The sequence below is a fragment of the Nerophis ophidion genome, linkage group LG29 (genome assembly GCF_033978795.1).
Source record: "Nerophis ophidion isolate RoL-2023_Sa linkage group LG29, RoL_Noph_v1.0, whole genome shotgun sequence".
NCBI classification, from domain to species: Eukaryota; Metazoa; Chordata; class Actinopteri; order Syngnathiformes; family Syngnathidae; genus Nerophis; species Nerophis ophidion.
The window spans coordinates 4,153,666-4,172,575 of NC_084639.1; the positions used below are offsets into that span (position 1 = coordinate 4,153,666).

General features: G+C 41.4%; 1 protein-coding gene across 1 annotated transcript in view; it reads right to left on the bottom strand.

Moving 5' to 3' along the window:
* Positions 1-18,910, bottom strand: part of LOC133546032 (polycomb group RING finger protein 3) — an 80,714-nt gene that overhangs the window by 9,594 nt on the left and 52,210 nt on the right. Inside the window, exons 6-7 of the mRNA XM_061891845.1 lie at positions 4,012-4,100; positions 3,686-3,823 (exon numbers count right to left, since the gene is read on the bottom strand). Of these exons, the coding sequence (XP_061747829.1) occupies positions 3,686-3,823; positions 4,012-4,100 (227 nt within the window). The remainder of the gene's footprint in view (positions 1-3,685; positions 3,824-4,011; positions 4,101-18,910) is intronic.

Consider the following 18,910-nt stretch of genomic DNA (forward strand, 5'->3'; position numbering starts at 1 on the left):
TGGGGATAGGCCCCTCCCACCTCCAAAGACATGCACCTGGGGATAGGCCCCTCCCACTTCCAAAGACATGCACCTGGGGATAGGTTGATTGGCAACACTAAAATTGGCCCTAGTGTGTGAATGTTGTCTGTCTATCTGTGTTGGCCCTGCGATGAGGTGGCGACTTGTCCAGGGTGTACCCTGCCTTCCGCCCGATTGTAGCTGAGATAGGCGCCAGCGCCCCCCGCGACCCCGAAAGGGAATAAGCGGTAGAAAATGGATGGATGGATGAAGTCAAAAGTCTAATTTACGAACAAAGGACTGAGGGAGGAAAAAAGTGGTATAAGCAGAGGTGGGTAGTAACGCGCTACATTTACTCCGTTACATTTACTTGAGTAACTTTTGGGATGAATTGTACTTCTAAGAGTAGTTTTTATGCAACATACTTTTACTTTTACTTGAGTATATTTATAGAGAAGAAACGCTACTTTTACTCCGTTCCATTTATAAATGATAAATGGGTTGTACTTGTATAGCGCTTTTCTACCTTCAAGGTACTCGAACCGCTTTGACACTACTTCCACATTCACCCATTCACACACACATTCACACACTGATGGAGGGAGCTGCCATGCAAGGCGCTAACCAGCACCCATCAGGAGCAAGGGTGAAGTGTCTTGCTCAGGACACAATGGACGTGACGAGGTTGGTACTAGGTGGGATTTGAACCAGGGACCCTCGGGTTGCGCACGGCCACTCTACCACTGCGCCACGCCGTCCCATTTATCTACATTAAGCTCGCTACTCTGTACTTTTTTTTATCGATCTATTAATGTTTGTTTTGGTTTTTCAAAGTAGGAACTACGCATGCTTGCGTTTCACCAATCACATGCAGTCACTGGTGACGTTGGACCAATCAGACAGAGCCAGGTGGTCACATGACCGTGATACGTAAAACCCGACTTAAACATGTTGACAAACTTATTGGGGTGTTACCATTTAGTGGTCAATTGTGCAGAATATGTACTGTACTGTGCAATCTAATAATAAAAGTTTCAATCAATCAATCAAAAGTGTAAAGGAAAAAATACACTTTTTATTTCAACCGTACTTCCCGTCAAAAGCCTAAAGACTGATCGCACAGTTCCTGTCTTCACAATAAAAGCGCCGCTCCATCGCGCCTGCGTTAACAAAATAAGAGTCTCCGAAAGCCAGCGCAAACAAGCTAGCAAGCTACGGAGTTTGCCGCCAATGTATTTCTTGTGAAGTGTATAAAAACGAATATGGAAGCTGGACAAATAAGATGCCAAAAACCAACCACTTTCATGTGGTATTAGAAAGAAAAGGGGAACTTTTTTTCTCCTCCATTTGAAAACTTGGACGTCTGATTCCAATCAATGCAAGTCATCAGAATCAGGTAATACACCAACTTATATTCTTGTCTTCATGAAAGATAGGAATCTATATGTTAAACATGCATGTATATTCATTAAAACACCTTTAACATGTCAACAAAAACGGCAAAATAAATAAATATAAATTATATACTGTATATATAAATGTATGTATGTAAATATATATATATGATGTGTGTATAAATGATTTGTGTGTGTATGTATATGTATATATGAGGTAGATCACCTCGACTTGGTCATTTATTAAGTAATTGATAAACGTTGAAAAACCTATTCGGGTGTTACCATTTAGTTGTCAATTGTACGGAATATGTACTGTACTGTGCAATCTACTAATACAAGTTTTAATCAATCAATCATTCAATCAATCAATCAATCAAATCAATGAATGCCTACTGAGGCTATGGTGCTGTTAAGTTATTGTGGCTCAATGTGCCATTTTTTTTATTTTATTTTAATGTACTATTATTTAATATATATTATTGTTTTAGTTGCTTAAGAGATATTCCTGGCTCTGAATTTGTTCATTGCTATTTTTATGTTTTTGTGCATTATTTGTTGCCGTAATCATTAAACAAACAGGTTACTCATCAGTTACTCAGTACTTGAGTAGTTTTTTCACAACATACTTTTTACTTTTACTCAAGTAAATATTTGGGTGACTACTCCTTACTTTTACTTGAGTACTAAATCTCTAAAGTAACAGTACTTTTACTTGAGTACAATTTCTGGCTACTCTACCCACCTCTGGGTATAAGCATGCATATTTTCAATGAGCTGAATGTTTTGGGTGTAGAAAAAGGGTCTGTGATCCTCTCCAATAAGGGTGCAGACACAGCCAGAACAGCACAAAAAACACACATTGCGTGAAATGTCGCCATTTTGCATTAAAAAGTAATAATTAAACATTAAAAAAAGGGATAATTTTACGAGAAAATATTGCAATATTACAGAAACAGAAATAATATGAGAACATTTTCCCAATTTTATAAGAAAAACGTTGACACATTGTGAGATATAGACTGCTTTTAGCAAAAATGTTTGTTTGTAATTGGTTTTTAATCTTCATTATTTTCTTTTTTTAAATTTTGGCGAAAGGGGGTGCATTTCCATTTCCTATACACACTTGTTATTTCATATGTCAGCCAGAGGGGGAGCACTTTTACAACCGACACACTTGTTCATCCTGTGGTCACATATGGGACGCGGGTTGCCTTACGTCAGCAACGGAAGTCGAAAAATCCGCTGCTCACCTGGCGGGTTTTTTCAGGGATGAATAGGCAAGTCCATCTTGTTTTATAGTTACATTTTAGTTTAGTTTAGTTTTATAATTATATATTACAATTATTTAGTTTTAGTTTACTTTAATAATTATAATTATAATTTATATTATGCTCTATATTGCTGCCTTTGCACCTGTCAATGTTGACTTCTGTATGCACATTAAATCAACAAAAAAAGCCTGGCTTTGGAGCAATGTTCACGAACTCTAGTATTTGGCTTTCTAATGAATGCAATGGTTTTCCGTATTGGGACCATGATTTATGTCCTAACTTGTTCACACCTCCTCATATGCAAGGTACTTTTCCTTGTTGATGTCTCAAGAAGGGTAGACATTTTTTTGCTGTGCTTATGGTTGTCCATCGAGTCCGATGCCGACATAGCAAAAGCAAGCAAGGTACCTGCGCAAGGAGATATTTTAGTGCCAAAGGAGGTGCGCTTTCTCCAGGAGCACTATCTTCGCCACAATGAGGTAAACCCGGTGGCATGGGTGAGCCCATGACGACCAGTCCCTCGCCATGACTGCAGGAAGTTGCCGGGTCCTTAGTCCTTCAAGGCCTGCCTATTGCGCACCACCAGCACATTGCTTTTCTGTTAGGGTGTGCTCCCTTAGCCTTTGCCTAAATAAGCTGACCCACAAGGCAATGGGGCTATTTACCCATAGTTGGGGCAGGGTTGACGGGCGTCAGGGTGTGTTCCACACAATGGTGGGCCTATACGCCACATCTCTGGGGCCCACTGTTGCTCCGAGATCCCCTTCAGTTTAGTTCGGGGTCTCAAATAGAAGTCAAATCAGAAATGCGCACACACACACGGGATGGTGGTACAGTAAAAGCACATATTCAAGAGCTTGTTGTGAAATGACTGTACTGTTAGAATGAACAACTAAAAGTAATAATAATAACAATTACAGAAAAAAAACACGACCAAAGCGTTCCTTATCGTCCGCCGTTCGCAAATTGTAGACTTTCGCCGCGTCATGAGCAATGTCGTCCAGAGGTCGACTTTACCTCGTTAAACGACGTCAGGTTGAGCTTTTTGGCGATGAACTTCTTGAGGTGGAGGACGGTGGCTTGCGCTGAGCAGCGGATCCATTTTCGCTTTAGGCCTCGAAGTTTGCTGCTGTTGCACTCCAAGCAGATGCTGACCTGTCAGCACACACAAACGTGGTCAGCGGGCACAATAAAGCGAATAATCTCAGACATTTATACAAAAAAAATTCAAAAGTGTAATATGGGACTTTTAAGTATGTTTCTGAGAACCGGCGTCCTTGACAGTGGACATTTGTTTCAACAACGCAGAGGACGCTGGGTCTCCGGGAGCTAAAAAGGCGTACCTGCTCGTCGCTACGGTGATAGTCGTTGTCCTCCTCCGGCTTCTCCTCTCCCGCTTCCTTATTGGGCGTGTCTTCTGACTTGGCGTCCCCTGTTGACATGCAAATATTAGTCAGGAACAGTATTTTCGCAAGTGCAGGGAGACTTCTCGGACGTTGCTTATCTCAACATCAATGGCATTAATCGAAATAACGGAAGAGATCACAAATACAATAGATAGTAAAAAAATGTGCTGCTGCAGTGTTTATGGATTCAACACAATTAATCCTAGCATCAATCAGAACAGTATGGCATCAGAGGGTCGGTCCTGAACTGGATTAGAAGCTGTTTAACCAACAGGAAGCAATACGTGAATAGAAGCAAACGCACTTCTAAAGAGCTAAAAATATCTTGTGGAGTACCTCAGGGATCAATACTCGGACCAAAACTGTTCAATCTCTATATCAGGGGTGTCAAACGTACGACCCGGGGGATGAGTTTGCTGAGCATAAAAACTAACCCGACATTTTTGAATGAAAGAAACAGCTGTTCTAAATGTGTCCACTGGATGTCGCAATAGCAATTTTTTGTATCGTCGTAGATCAGTGGTCTCAGACACCTTAATATGAAAGTATAATGTTAGTGAGCCCGCGAGTTTCAACGTTTTGGGTTGCCTACCCCTGCGTTAGTGGAAAAGCGGCAAATGAGTGAAAGCGACAGAGACATTGCCATGGAGACAAGGGTCTTCTCACGGGCCTGGCTGCAGTCACACCGCGACACCTGTCCGTCAGCAATAACAGTCCCTGATAACCTGGACCAAATCAAACTGTTATTTGTTTTTTTTTAATTATTTAATTTGCATTGCCTCACATTTCTTGATCCTCATTTTGTTCATTTATATTTGGATTTTATTTTCTGTTGAAAACAAAAATAAAGACGTTTAAAAAGATTGTTTTTAAGAAATGCTTTCTTGCGGCCCAGCCTCACCCAGACTCTGGATCCAGTGGCCCCCAGGCAAAATGAGTTTGAGACCCCTGTTGTAGATGATGCTATATATGTACAAAAATGATCACACTACATTAATAACATACTGTAGTTGGATTTTGATATAATTTTGTATCTTGATAGATTAAAAATAAACCCTAATGAGTGATGAACATTATCATATAATGTATTCAGAAAATATAAACAACGGCAAATAAAGATATAATACTATGAACCGCGACATGTAAGTGTAAAAAAAAACCCAACAATATTATAATTTGTACAATTTCAGAATGTACTTGTTCTGTTTTTAAACAAAGTAAATCATCTGAAATTTGTTTATATTTTTAAGTTATCATGCCGGGATTTTAGCAGTCCGGCCCACTTGGAAGCAGATTTTTCTCCGTGTGGCCCCTGGTCTAACATGAGTTTGACACCCCTGCTCTATATAAATGACATTTGTAAAGTTAGTATTATTTGCAGATGATGCAACGGCGTTTTGTTCAGGAAAGAACACACAGAAGCAAATACAAATAATAACAGAAGAAATGAACCAATAAAAAAAATGGTTTGACAAAAACAGACTATATTTGAATCTCAGTAAAACTAAAATAATGCTACTGGGTAACAGTAGAAGAGGAAGTCAAACACGAATAAAAATAGATGGGAATAAATATTAAAAGGGTAAATGAAAGCACATTTTTGGGTGTAATAATCATACTTGCCAACACTCCTGATTTTCCTGGGGGACTCACGAATTTCAGTGCCCCTCCCGAAAATCTCCCGGGCCAACCGCTATCCCGATTTCCACCCGTGCCGTCCCCGTCACATAACATCTACGGCTTTTGGAGCTCAGTGCACAACTGCACATATATGTCTCCGTTATCAATAGGTTTATCAACAGTATAACCCATAAAGTAGGCAGCCACGGAACAATTTCTCAGCGTGTGTTTATTTATTCCAGCCGGCACGTTAATACACTGACACACAACATCCGGATTCCCATCATGCATTGCTTCAAAACGACGGCAAGTAGTAATGTCCAAAAACATAACAGAGACAAAGCAGAAGAACGAAAAAGAGACCAAGCAACCCCCCCGTACCAGAAAGCACTTGATGAAAGCGGATACAACTTCACCCTCACCTATGAACCCACTCCAGGAAACCAACCAAAAAAGAGCAGAAAACGAAACAACATCATCTGGTACAATCCGCCATTCAGCAAAGACGTCTCAACCAACATCGGCCGCAAGTTCCTCACTCTGATCGACAAACACTTCCCCAAAGGCAACACTCTAAGAAAAATATTCAACAAGAACATTAAATTGAGCTACAGCTGTATGAATAACATGCAACAAATCATTTCAAACCACAACAAAGCAATTGCAAAAGGACTGCCTACCCCCAGACTAAACGACTCTGAAACCAATAAGGAATGTAACTGTCGCAAGAAACCTGATTGCCCTCTCAACGGAAGGTGCTTACAGACATCAGTCGTTTACCAAGCAAAGGTAATACGCAAGGACATTAACACATCCGACACGTACGTAGGATTAACCGAAGGAGCGTTCAAAACAAGATGGAATAATCACAAGGCCTCCTTTAGAAACCAGACTTTGCAGAATTCTACAGAACTCAGCAAACACATTTGGAACCTCAAAGACAATAATGTTGAATATTCAATAACATGGCAAATTCTTGCATCCAGCACACCTTACAACAGTGGTAATAAAAGATGCAACCTATGCTTAAAAGAGAAACTGTTTATCATATATCATCCAGAGCTATCATCCCTCAACAAGCGCAGTGAAATCATTTCAACATGCCGCAACAAACGGAAACACCTCCTAGGTAACACATGAGCCAATCACCACACCCTACGCCTGCTTGTACCCACCCACTCTGTGCTCTATATAAACCATTGTATGTGAATGCTTCCATTAAAATCTCCTGATGATTGAGGGAACCCCTCATGAAACAGATCTGTAGAGATGAAGTAGTCTTGTGATTTTTTTCCCACACCTAAATATTGCGCTCTACCACGGTATCGAGCACTATTCTCCGGATAATCCAATCAAGACATATACATATATATATATATATATATATATATATATATATATATATATATATATATATATATGTATAAAAGTATTTGATCTCTTGCTGAATTTGTTGGTTTGCCCACTAATAAAGACATGATCATTCTATACTTTTAATGGTGGATGTATTCTAACATGGAAAGACAGAATATCAAAACGAAAATCCAGAAAATAACTTTCAAGAATGTATTTTAATTCATTTGTATTTCATTGAGGGAAATAAGTATTTTGATCCCTCTAGACCAGGGGTGGGCATTACGTCGATCGCGATCGACTGGTCGATCTCGGAGGGTGTGTCAGTCGATTTCAAGCCAGGCATTAAAAAATAGACATAAAAATGAGCAATCATCAATCATACCAAGACTTCACTTTCGTCAGTTGTTTGACATTCTCGGCACCCGAGGATCTTGTGAGATGACGCTGGCTGCTGCGAGCTCATATTTAAGAAAAAAATCACTAACAGGGCGGACGCAGAGAAACACATTTTATTTCTAGAGACTCCGTACCTACTGTCAAAACTCTAAAGACCGACTGCACAGTTCCTGTCTTCACCATAAAAGACCTGTTTCATCCTGCCTGTGCTAACAAAATAAGAGTCTCAGAAAGCTATCAAGCTACGGAGTTTGATGCCAATGTATTTCTCCCCCGCCCTCAGTGACCGCTTTCTCACTTGCTTGCCCACCCGCACACTCACTGACGTCACTCACCTGCTGCCAGACATTAAAGGGCCACACACATATGCTACTCTCATAACAAAGTGTTTAAAAAGGAGTATGCAAGTTGGACAAATGAGATGCCCAATCCAACCACTTTCATGTGGTATTGGACAGAAAGGAGGACTTTTTTTTTTCCTCCATTTGAAAATGCGGACGTTATCAGCACCACTGTCTGATTCCAATCAATGCGAGTCCATCCATCCATCCATTTTTCTACCGCTTATTCCCTTTCGGGGTCGCGGGGGGCGCTGGCGCCTATCTCAGCTACAATCGGGCGGAAGGCGGGGTTCACCCTGGACAAGTCGCCACCTCATCGCAGGGCCAACACAGATAGACAGACAACATTCACACACTAGGGCCCATTTAGTGTTGCCAATCAACCTATCCCCAGGTGCATGTCTTTGGAAGTGGGAGGAAGCCGGAGTACCCGGAGGGAACCCACGCATTCACGGGGAGAACATGCAAACTCCACACAGAAAGATCCCGAGCCTGGATTTGAACCCAGGACTGCAGCACCTTCGTATTGTGAGGCAGACGCACTAACCCCTCTGCCACCGTGAGCCCTCAATGCAAGTCATCAGAATCAGGTAATACACCAACTTATATTCTTGTCTTCATGAAAGAAAGGAATCTATGTGTGTTAAACATGCTTGTATTGTCATTAAACACCATTAACTTGTTAACAAAAATGTCTTTCATTAATAAATAAATTATAAATAGGAATGAGGTGGATCTGCTCGACTTGGTCAATTGAAAAGTAGCTCACCTGCAGAAAAAGTGTGAGCGCCCCTGCTCTAGACAAAAGCAGTTAATACTTGGTGGCAACAACTTTGTTTGCAAGCACAGCGGTCAGACGTTTGTGTGTAGTTAACCACAAGGTTAGCACACATATCAGGGGGAATTTTGGCCCACTCTTCTTTGCAGATCCTCTCGAGATCATCCAGGTTGGTGGGCTGTCGCTTGGCAACTCGGACCTTCAGCTCCCTCCATAGATTTTCAATAGGATTGAGGTCCGGAGACTGGCTGGGCCACTCTATGGTTCTTCTTGAGCCACTCCTTTGTTGCCCTTGCTGTATGCTTTGGATGGTTGTCATGTTGGAAGACCCAACCACGGCCCATTTTCAGCTTCCTGGCAGAGGGGAGGAGGTTGTCCCTCAAGACTGCACGGTACATGCCTCCATCCATCTTCCCACTGATGCGGTGTAGTAGCCCTGTGCCCTTGGCAGAGAAACACCCCCAAAACATAATGCTTCCATCTCCATGCTTGCTTTGGGTCATAGAGAGCATTTTTCTTTCTCTATACACGACGTGTTCAATTTTGGTCTGGTCTGACCATAGAACCTTCTCCCAATCACTTTGTGCATATTTGAGCTGATCATTGGCCTACTTCTTAAGCAGGGGTACCTTTCGGGCACGGCAGGTTTTTAACCCATTCCGTCGCAAAGTGTTGCCAACTGTTTTCCTGGTGACTGTGGTCCCAGCTGCCTTGAGGTCATTCACTAACTCCTGCTGAGTGGTTGCGGGACAATTTCTCACAGTTCTCATGATCATTGCAACCCCACAAGGTGAAATCTTCTGTGGAGCACCAGATTGAGGTCTGTTGATGGTCATGTTATACTTTTTAAATGTTCTAACAGTTGCACCAATGGTTGTTACTTTGATTCCCAGCATCTTGCTAATGTTTTTGTAGCCCATTCCAGATTTGTGCAGGTCAACAATCCTGTCTCTGAGGTCCTGAGAGAGTTCTTTGTCTTACCCATGTTGGAGAGCTTGGAATCTGTCTGAGTCTCTGATCAGGTGTCTTTTATACAGGTGATTAGTTAGAACAGGTGTCTTCAATTCAGTCTTCAATTCCCAAGTTGATTGGGAGTGTCTAACTGCTCTGTGAAAGCCAGAAATCCTAATGCACACTAGGGGATCAAATACTTTTTTCCCTCAATGAAATACAAATCAATTGAAATATATTCCTTAAAGTTATTTTGTGGATTTTCTTTTTGATATTCTGTCTCTCCATGTTAGAATAAATCTACCATTAAAAGTATAGAATGATCATGTCTTTATTAGTGGGCAAACCAACAAAATCAGCAAGGGATCAAATACTTTTTACTCTCACTATATATATATATATATATATATATATGTCTTGATTGGATTATCCAGAGAGTAGTGCTCGATACCGTGGTAGAGCGCAATATGTAGGTGTGGGGAAAAAATCACAAGACTACTTCATCTCTACAGATCTGTTTCATGAGGGGTTCCCTCAATCATCAGGAGATTTTAATGGAAGCATTCACATACAATGGTTTATATAGAGCACAGAGTGGGTGGGTACAAGCAGGCGTAGGGTGTGGTGATTGGCTCATGTGTTACCTAGGTGGTGTTTCCGTTTGTGGCGGCATGTTGAAATGATTTCACTGCGCTTGTTGAGGGATGATAGATCTGGATGATATATAATAAACAGTTTCTCTTTTAAGCATAGGTTGCATCTTTTATTACCACTGTTGTAAGGTGAGCTGGATGCAAGAATTTGCCATGTTATTGAATATTCAACATTATTGTCTTTGAGGTTCCAAATGTGTTTGCTGAGTTCTGTAGAATTCGGCAAAGTCTGGTTTCTAAAGGAGGCGTTGTGATTATTCCATCTTGTTTTGAACGCTCCTTCGGTTAATCCTACGTATGTGTCGGATGTGTTAATGTCCTTGCGTATTACCTTTGCAACGGAAGGTGCTTACAGACATCAGTCGTTTACCAAGCAAAGGTAATACGCAAGGACATTAACACATCCGACACGTGCGTAGGATTAACCGAAGGAGCGTTCAAAACAAGATGGAATAATCACAACGCCTCCTTTAGAAACCAGACTTTGCAGAATTCTACAGAACTCAGCAAACACATTTGGAACCTCAAAGACAATAATGTTGAATATTCAATAACATGGCAAATTCTTGCATCCAGCTCACCTTACAACAGTGGTAATAAAAGATGCAACCTATGCTTAAAAGAGAAACTGTTTATTATATATCATCCAGATTTATCATCCCTCAACAAGCGCAGTGAAATCATTTCAACATGCCGCCACAGAAGGAAACACCTCCTAGGTAACACATAAGCCAATCACCACACCCTACGCCTGCTTGTACCCACCCACTCTGTGCTCTATATAAACCATTGTATGTGAATGCTTCCATTAAAATCTCCTGATGATTGAGGGAACCCCTCATGAAACAGATCTGTAGAGACGAAGTAGTCTTGTGATTTTTTTTTCCCACACCTACATATATATATATATATATATATATATATATATATATATATATATATATATATATATATATACCGCCCCCTCTACCCCCCACCTCAACCCCAACCCGCATCTCCCGAATTCGGAGGTCTCAAGGTTGGCAAGCATGGTATTAATAGATGAATAAAATGAATTGGAAATCTCATATAAAAAAATATACAACATAAAGTAGCAAGAAACACGTCAATAATGAATAAAGCAAAACATGCTCTAGACCAAAACTCACTTCATATTCTTTACTGCTCGCTAGTGTTACTATATCTGAGTTATTGTGTTGAAATATGGGGAATAACTACAAATGTGTGCTTCATTCATTGACTGTGTTGCAAAAAAGATAAATTAGAATAATACATAATGTTGGATATAGAGAAGATACACACCCTTTATTTATTAAATCATAATTATTGAAATTTAACGATTTGGTGCATTTGCAAACAGCTAAAAGTATGCTAGGCTGCTAGACTTTTGACAAGAACAAGAAAGTTTGATCACATTACACCTGTACTGGCTCACCTGCACTGGCTTCCTGTGCACTTAAGATGTGACTTTAAGGTTTTACTACTTACGTATAAAATACTACACGGTCTAGCTCCATCCTATCTTGCCGATTGTATTGTACCATATGTCCCGGCAAGAAATCTGCCTTCAAAAGACTCCGGCTTGTTAGTGATTCCTAGAGCCCAAAAAAAGTCTGCGGGCTATAGAGCATTTTCCGTTCGGGCTCCAGTACTCTGGAATGCCCTCCCGGTAACAGTTCGAGATGCTACCTCAGTAGAAGCATTTAAGTCTCACCTTAAAACTCATCTGTATACTCTTGCCTTTAAATAGACCTCCTTTTTAGACCAGTTGATCTGCCGCTTCTTTTCTTTCTCCTATGTCTCCCCCTCCCTTGTGGAGGGGGTCCGGTCCGATGACCATGGATGAAGTACTGGCTGTCCAGAGTCGAGACCCAGGATGGACCGCTCGTCGGGACCCAGGATGGACCGCTCGCCTGTATCGGTTGGGGACATCTCTACGCTGCTGACCCGCCTCCGCTTGAGATGGTCTCCTGTGGACGGGACTCTCGCTGCTGTCTTGGATCCACTCTGAACTGAACTCTCGCAGCTGTGTTGGAGCCACTATGGATTGAACTTTCACAGTATCATGTTAGACCCGCTCGACATGCCCACATCTGAGGTCCTCTCCAAGGTTTCTCATAGTCAGCATTGTCACTGGCGTCCCACTGAATGTGAATTCTCCCTGCCCACTGGGTGTGAGTTTTCCTTGCCCTTTTGTGGGTTCTTCCGAGGATGTTGTAGTCGTAATGATTTGTGCAGTCCTTTGAGACATTTGTGACTTGGGGCTATATAAATAAACATTGATTGATTGATTGATTGATACAAAGCAAACTATAACCTGCTAGCTAAGAATGTACAACAATTCCTCTCAACAAAATAGATGTCCGATAATGGCTTTTTTGCCGATATCCGATATTCCGATATTGTCCAACTCTTAATTACCGATACCGATATCAACCGACACGGATATATACAGTCGTGGAATGAACACATTATTATGCCTCATTTTGTTGTGATGCCCCGCTGGATTCATTAAAAAATGTAACAAGGTTTCTACAAAATAAATCAACTCAAGTTATGGGGGAAAAAAATGCCAACATGGCACTGCCATATTTATTATTGAAGTCACAAAATGGATTATTTTTTTTAACATGCCTCAAAACAGCAGCTTGGAATTTGGGACGTGCTCTCACTGAGAAAGCATGAGGAGGTTGAGGTGGGCGGGGTTGGGGGTGTATATTGTAGCGTCCCAGAAGAGTTAGTGCTGCAAGGGTTTTCTGGGTATTTGTTCTGTTGTGTTTATGTTGTGTTATGGTGCGGATGTTCTCCCGAAATGTTTTTGTCATTCTTGTTTGGTGTGTATTCACAGTGTGGCGCATATTTGTAACAGTGTTAAAGCTGTTTATACGGCGACCCTCAGTGTGACTTGTATGGCTGTTGACCAAGTATGGCTTGCATTCACTTGTGTGTGTGAAAAGCCATAGATATTATGTGATGGGGCCGGCACTAAAAGGCAGTTTATTGCCGCTCTGTACTTCTCCTTACTCTGTGCACCACTCCATACAGCAGCGTTTTAAAAAAGTTATAAATTTTACTTTTGGAAACCGACATCGATTTCCAAACCGATAGATAATTTCCGATATTACATTTTAAAGCATTTATCGGCCGATAATATCGGCAACCCGATATTTATCGGACATCTCTAAATATAACCTTAGAGGAAAAGCTAATTTAAAACATTTGTATGCTTCCACAATACTTAAAACCTTTAGTATATCCATCCATCCATCCATCCATTTTCTACCGCTTATTCCCTTTCGGGGTCGCGGGGGTATCAGTATGTGGAATTAAATGATGGAACGAATTCAGCAAAGAAATGAAACAAAGCACCAATATGATTCAGTTTAAGAGACGGTTCGAACTACAAGTGTTCACAAAGTACACAGAACAAGAATTATGATGAAGATCTTGAACCCTATTTTTAGATGATTTATGTATTTAATTTTTGTATGCATACTATGGTCTATTATTTATTTATTATTTATTTGTTCACTGTTATGTTACAGAGAACAAGGAAATTGGGCAGGATTAAAATAAGCTCTGCTTCTTCCTACTCCTTTGCATAAATGCTGTAATGAAACAACTGGAGTTGTGCAATGCATGACATCGTATCGTTTGCATGTTTCAAATAAACTGAAACTGAACTGAATTTTTTCACGGAATCCGAAGCCGTGTTTGCTCTGGTCGTTAAGCGACTACGTGGCTGACGATGCTTTATAGAGGCTGGTCTTTGGCACAGGCATCCATGGTTACCAACACGGCCTTTCTCTCAAAAGCATTTTTTTTTTTTTTCTTAATGGGAGGAATAGCAAACAAATGTTGCGTTGCTACAATGCAACACATTTTTGTCATTAAAGTTAATGGCCCCTTAGACATGTATAAAATCAGGGATTGGTCACATGACGAGAGATTGTTTGCGTACTTGCAATGAATTAAAAAAAAAAGGAAAACCTAAGAATTGGGAACATAGTCATCATTGATTACATGCTTATTAACATGCAAATTACTAACATATTGGCTGTTAATTAGTCATTATTAAGTATTTATTAATGCCTTATTCTGCATGGCCTTATTACACAACCAGTAGGCCTTTAACTAAGAGTCTTCCCTGACCCTAACTGCAACCCTAAGCTAATAATTAATGGTTCATATGTTACCCCCAAAAAATGGGTAACACTTTCGTATCAGGAACATATTCTAAGTACCAAAGACTTAATTTAGAGCTATTTGGTTAGGGTTAAGGTTAGTAATAGTGAATATGTTCCCCATACTAACTCCTCCTGCTGGCCACACTACGGACTGGACTCTCACTATTATGTTAGATCCACTATGGACTGGACTCTCACTATTATGTTAGATCCACTATGGACTGGACTCTCACTATCATGTTAGATCCACTATGGACTGGACTCTCACTACATTATGTTAGATCCACTATGGACTGGACTCTCACTATATTATGTTAGATCCACTATGGACTGGACTCTCATTATTATATTAGATCCACAATGGACTGGACTCTCATTATTATATTAGATCCACAATGGACTGGACTCTCATTATTATATTAGATCCACAATGGACTGGACTCTCATTATTATATTAGATCCACAATGGACTGGACTCTCACTATTATGTTAGATCCACTATGGACTGGACTCTCACTATTGCTCGGTTGGTGGAGCGGCCGTGCCAGCAACTTGAGGGTTGCAGGTTCGATCCCCGCTTCCGCCTTCCTAGTCAATGCCGTTGTGTCCTTGGGCAAGACACTTTACCCACCTGCTCCCAGTGCCACCCACACTGCTTTAATTGTAACTTAGGTATTGGGTTTCACTATGTAAAGCGCTTTGAGTCACTTGAAGAAAAAGCGCTATATAAATATAAGTCACTTCACTAATATGTTAGATCCACTATGGACTGGACTCTCAATATTATGTTAGATCCACGATGGAATGGACTCTCACTATTATATTAGATCCACTATGCACTGGACTTTCACTATTATGTTAGATCCACTATGGACTGGACTTTCAATATTATGTTAGATCCACTATGGACTGGACTTTCAATATTATGTTAGATCCACTATGGACTGGACTTTCAATATTATGTTAGATCCACTATGGACTGGACTCTAAATATTATGTTAGATCCACTATGGACTGGACTTTCACAATATTATGTTAGATCCACTATGGACTGGACTCTAAATATTATGTTAGATCCACTATGGACTGGACTTTCAATATTATGTTAGATCCACTATGGACTGGACTCTAAATATTATGTTAGATCCACTATGGACTGGACTTTCACAATATTATGTTAGATCCACTATGGACTGGACTTTCAATATTATGTTAGATCCACTATGGACTGGACTTTCACAATATTATGTTAGATCCACTATGGACTGGACTCTAAATATTATGTTAGATCCACTGTGGACTGGACTCTCACTACATTATGTTAGATCCACTATGGACTGAACTCTTACTATTATGTCAGATCCACTATGGACTGGACTCTCAATATTATGTTAGATCCACGATGGAATGGACTCTCACTATTATGTTGGATCCACTATGGACTGAACTCTTACTATTATGTCAGATCCACTATGGACTGGACTCTCAATATTATGTTAGATCCACGATGGAATGGACTCTCACTATTATATTAGATCCACTATGGACTGGACTTTCACAATATAATGTTAGATCCACTATGGACTGGACTCTCAATATTATGTTAGATCCACGATGGAATGGACTCTCACTATTATGTTAGATCCACTATGGACTGGACTCTCACTATTATGTTAGATCCACTATGGAAAGGACTCTCACAAGATTATGCTAGATCCACTATGGACTGGACTTTCAATATTATGTTAGATCCACTATGGACTGGACTTTCACAATATTATGTTAGATCTACTATGGACTGGACTCTAAATATTATGTTAGATCCACTATAGACTGGACTTTCACAATATAATGTTAGATCCACTATGGACTGGACTTTCAATATTATGTTAGATCCACTATGGACTGGACTTTCACAATATTATGTTAGATCCACTATGGACTGGACTCTAAATATTATGTTAGATCCACTATGGACTGGACTTTCACAATATTATGTTAGATCCACTATGAACTGGACTCTCACTATTAGGTTGGATTCACTATGGACTGCAATCTCACACTATTATCCTAGATCCACTCTCATTGTCCCATTGGGTTGAGTTTTCCCTGATGTGGGATCTGAGCCGAGGATGTCGTTGTGGCTTGTGCAGCCATTTGAGACACTCGTGATTTAGGGCTTTATAAATAAACATTGATTGATTGACTCAATTTAGTTATTTGGACACTAGGGGAACATATTCAAAGTACCAAAGACTTCATTTAGAGTTATTCGGTTAGGGTTAGTAATGGTGAATATGTTCCCCATACTAAAGTGTTGCCGGCTTACTGGTTGCATAATAAGGCTTAAATAAGTACTTAATAATGACTAACTAAGAGCCAATATGTTACTAATTTGCATGTTTATAAGCAACTAATTAATAGCGAACATGTACCTCATACTAAAGTGTTACCAAAAAAAGTTTATAGGCAAATTAGAAGATGCTGACAGGTGAGAAATCTGTATTTTTCCGAGTGTTAAATGTTTGGATATGAGTTAGTGTTCCCACGAGTAATCGCTCTGTTGCCACAAACAAGATGCAACAAGGTCCAATAACCTCTAAAAATAACACAATTGACTCTATTCACTCTTCATTTGGTGTGTGTGGAGATGGGATTGCATTTACCAATCAAGAGGCCATTTCCCATTTGGGCAAACTGTCACTGATCCCTGGGAAGATTGCCCGGAGGCAATGTGTGTGTTGGATGCGTCGTCTCCATGGCGACCGTCTCCCGAGTCAAGGAGCGTGATTGCTTATCAGGAGGGCCTCGCTCTTGTTGGGAAAAAAAAAATCACCTCACGTCACCTCCCGGGGCCTGTGAGTTTAAGGTGGCGCCGTCGAGCGTAGAGAGGCAGATTGCTTTGGTCTGACCCGCGCTATGGACTTGTCTTGGATATGACTGTGAAGAATACATTTTGGAGATGTGGAAGCTCGGCGGCTTCGGGTGTTTAAAGTGCGTAGTTTTATGGTTTTATTTAGGGCTGGGCGATATGGCTTAAAACTGTGACACATTATAAAGGCTTTATATCAGTTGATATCGATATTTTTAAGACCTATTAAAAATAAAGACTGTGAAAAAAAACATAATAAATGCAATGCAACTTTCCTCTGATTCTAATAGTCTCAGGTGTCAAGGCAGAAGAAAAGGAAATGTCAACACAAGCATGCCATCCATCCATCTTCTTCCGCTTATCAGAGGTTGGGTCGCGGGGGCAGCAGCCTAAGCAGGGAAGCCCAGACTTCCCTCTCCCCAGCCACTTCGTCCAGCTCCACCCGGGAGATCCTGAGGCGTTCCCAGGCCAGCCGGGAGACATAGTCTTCCCAACGTGTCCTGGGTCTTCCCCGTGGCCTCCTACCGGTCGGACGTGCCCGAAACACCTCAAGGAAGGTGTTCGGTTGGCATCCTGACCAGATGCCTGAGCCACCTCATCTGGCTCCTCTCCATGTGGAGGAGCAGCGGCTTTACTTTGAGCTCCTCTCGGATGGCAGAGCTTCTCACCCTATCTCTAAGGGAGAGACCCACCACCCGGCGGAGGAAATTCATTTCGGCCGCTTGTCATTTCGGTCATAACCCAAAGCTCATGACCATAGGTGAGGATGGGAACGTAGCTCGACCGGTAAATTGAGAGCTTTTCCTTCCGGCTCAGCTCCTTCTTCACCACAACGGATCGATACAGCGTCCGCATTACTGAAAACGCCGCACCGATCCGCCCGTCGATCTCACGATCCACTCTTCCCTCACTTGTGAACAAGACTCCTATGTACTTGAACTCCTACACTTGGGGCAGGGTCTCCTCACTAACCCAGAGATGGCACTCCACCCTTTTCCGGGCGAGAACCATGGACTCGGACTTGGAGGTGCTGATTTCCATCCCAGTCGCTTCACACTCGGCTGCGAACCGATCCAGTGAGAGCTGAAGATCCTGGCCAGATGAAGCCATCAGGACCACATCATCTGCAAAAAGCAGACTTAATCCTCCAGCCACGAAACCGGATCCCCTCAACGCCCTGACTGCGCCTAGAAATTCTGTCCATAAAAAATATGAACAGAATCGGTGACAAAGGACAGCCTTGGCGGAGTCCAACCCTCACTGGAAATGGGTCCGACTTACTGCCGGCTATGCGGACCAAGATCTGGCACTGATCATACAGGGAGCGGACCGCCACAATCAGACAGTCCGTTACCCCATAGTCTCTGAGCACTCCCCACAGGACTTCCCGAGGGACACGGTCAAATGCCTTCTCCAAGTCCACAAAGCACATGTAGACTGGTTGGGCAAACTCCCATGCACCCTCAAGGACTCTGCTGAGAGTATAGAGCTGGTCCACAGTTCCACGGCCGTTACCCCATACTCTCTGAGCACTCCCCACAGGACTTCCCGGGGTACAAGCATGGAAAACATTTAAATAAAAAAATTGCATGGAACGTTTACCAATAAGCTCTTAAAATGAAGGTGCAAAATAAGGAATACGTAAACAAGGCTTCGTGAAGTGTAACAAAATAGTCCAAAGT